General features: G+C 40.8%; 1 protein-coding gene across 1 annotated transcript; it reads left to right on the top strand.

Annotated features, from left to right (window-relative positions):
- Positions 1–365: 365 nt before the first annotated feature.
- LOC144640091 (uncharacterized) lies at positions 366–1,993 on the top strand (the record flags this gene model as incomplete). Its single annotated transcript, XM_078499310.1, has 3 exons — positions 366–671; positions 1,085–1,199; positions 1,961–1,993. Coding segments are annotated over exons 1-3 (454 nt in total), but the record flags the coding sequence as incomplete, so codon positions are not given.
- Between the last annotated feature and the right edge of the window lie 4 nt (positions 1,994–1,997).

Below are 1,997 nucleotides of genomic sequence, written 5' to 3'. Positions count from 1 at the left end.
TAATCCTAGTGAGACTTCAACACTTGTCAGTGAGCGGTAAAATTTCAATAAGACGCTCAAGTAACTCTAACTCCGCCCGTCTTGGACACGTTGGACTGTTTTCCCAGTCTCTTCGGATATCCTAAGCTGAATATCAAAAATAGCAGATACTTAGGAAACGACTGAAATCTTATTCCCCAATTTCCAAGCTGTTGTTTCATTTCGAAAATCGTTTTCTCTAATTGTTTAATATTGGAAACATTTATCTACCCAAATCGACAATCCTACATTTAATTTGGTCCTTTTTAGTTGTCTATGGTTCTAACTGCTCAACCTCATTGTTTTGAGCCTTAGTACCACAAATTTAATTCAATTAACTCACAAAAATGCAGGACCAAATTAAACTCTGTTTACCATTTCCGTGGGTTTTCTATTTTTTGAAAGATGACTGTCGCACTATGATATGGAAGAAACCAAAGTTCGACAAAGCGCTGCTAGGGCAATCGTTAGTGCCAGTGGTGGAGGTACCAAATCCAGGTAGCTGTCGTGTGAAGTGTTATTTAGAGCCCAACTGTGTGTCCATTAATGTGGGACCAGTGGTAGACGGAAAACACACCTGGGAGCTGAACAAGGCCGATGAAAAACAATCGTCCTTGAAGGATAAGCAAGGATACATGTATTCAGAGGTCGAGGTAATGCGGCGGAAAAGATAAAGATTATAAAACACTTTTCTTATAATAGATTAAGAAAAGTTTAATGTTTACTGTAAAAAGTGAGGAAAGTATGGGAGTACGTTCTATATAAGTTACACATCTCTCAGCGCATTTTGTGAACATGGAGTCAAACCTTCATGTTTTCAGGGTAAATAATGAAGAAATAAAGGAAGAGAGAGAGAGGGAGGGAGGGAGGGAAGGAGGGAGGCAGGGAGGGAGCGAGAGAGGGAGGGAGGGAGGGAGGGAAGGAGAGAGGCAGGGAGGGAGAGAGAGAGGGAGGGAGGGAAGGAGGGAGGGAGGGAGGGAGAGAGGGAGAGAGAGAGGGAGAGGGAGGGATGGAGGGAGAGAGGGAGGGAAGGAGGGAGCTTTAATATGTTTGTCTTTATTTATAGAATCATTGTAACGCTGATCCTTGTGTTGGAAACACGAAGTGTCAAACAGGATACACTAGGGAAGGTTTTCGTTGCGCATGTTCCGCAGGATTTACTGGTCCAAGCTGTACTGAAGGTGTGATCAGTTGCTTCAGTGTCTATTCATCTGATTTACCCTCGTTACTGATTAATATGGTAGAAACCAACCAACCAAACAAACAAACGAAAATTAAAGTAGTGTAGTGTACCAGCTTTCAAAGTTGTTAATTCTACTGGCCCTCAAGATGTAGCATTTGCCACTGTTGTTGAGAGCTTGGGGCATTGCCCCTGCTGTTTGGTCATTTGTTATAACACAGATTAGGGAAGTCATAACCAAACATGATGTTTAAGTAATATATCAAACACGAGAGACGGTGTTTCATCAGGATATCCAAACACCGAGAAGAGAGTTGAAAATACGACGCGCAGCAGAGTATTTTTGACAAAATTCGAGGTGTTTGAATTAGCCGATGAAACACTGTCTCGAGTATTTGATATATTTTCTCAATCGAAACAAAAACTACGGAGTAAACGGAGAGGGAAAATCGTAAAAATCTATGCTAATTAAGATCGGGTTTCCAAACCATCGTCACGGTTATAATTTTCTTTGTTTTAATGAGTTTAAGAAGAGTGTTTTCCATGTGAAAACCAAGTACGAGGTCATACTACTCGATAATATAATCACAAAACAATGGGGGTGGGGGAGGTTGATCCACTTTGCTTCGAAGCCCCACACATGTTAGTTTTCGTTGTAAATATGATAACATTTCACGACTACATAAAACGCAATAGGTAGTTAGGTTGTTATTGAAAGAAAAGCTTAGTAAAAGTGCTCATACAGTTTTACCATCTCATTAGATATCGATAAATGCGTGACTGGGGATCACAACTGTCA

The sequence above is a fragment of the Oculina patagonica genome, unplaced genomic scaffold, assembly GCF_052425735.1.
Source record: "Oculina patagonica isolate OP01 unplaced genomic scaffold, crgOcupat unplaced1800, whole genome shotgun sequence".
NCBI classification, from domain to species: domain Eukaryota; kingdom Metazoa; phylum Cnidaria; class Anthozoa; order Scleractinia; family Oculinidae; genus Oculina; species Oculina patagonica.
This window is presented reverse-complemented; position numbering and strand designations above follow the sequence as displayed.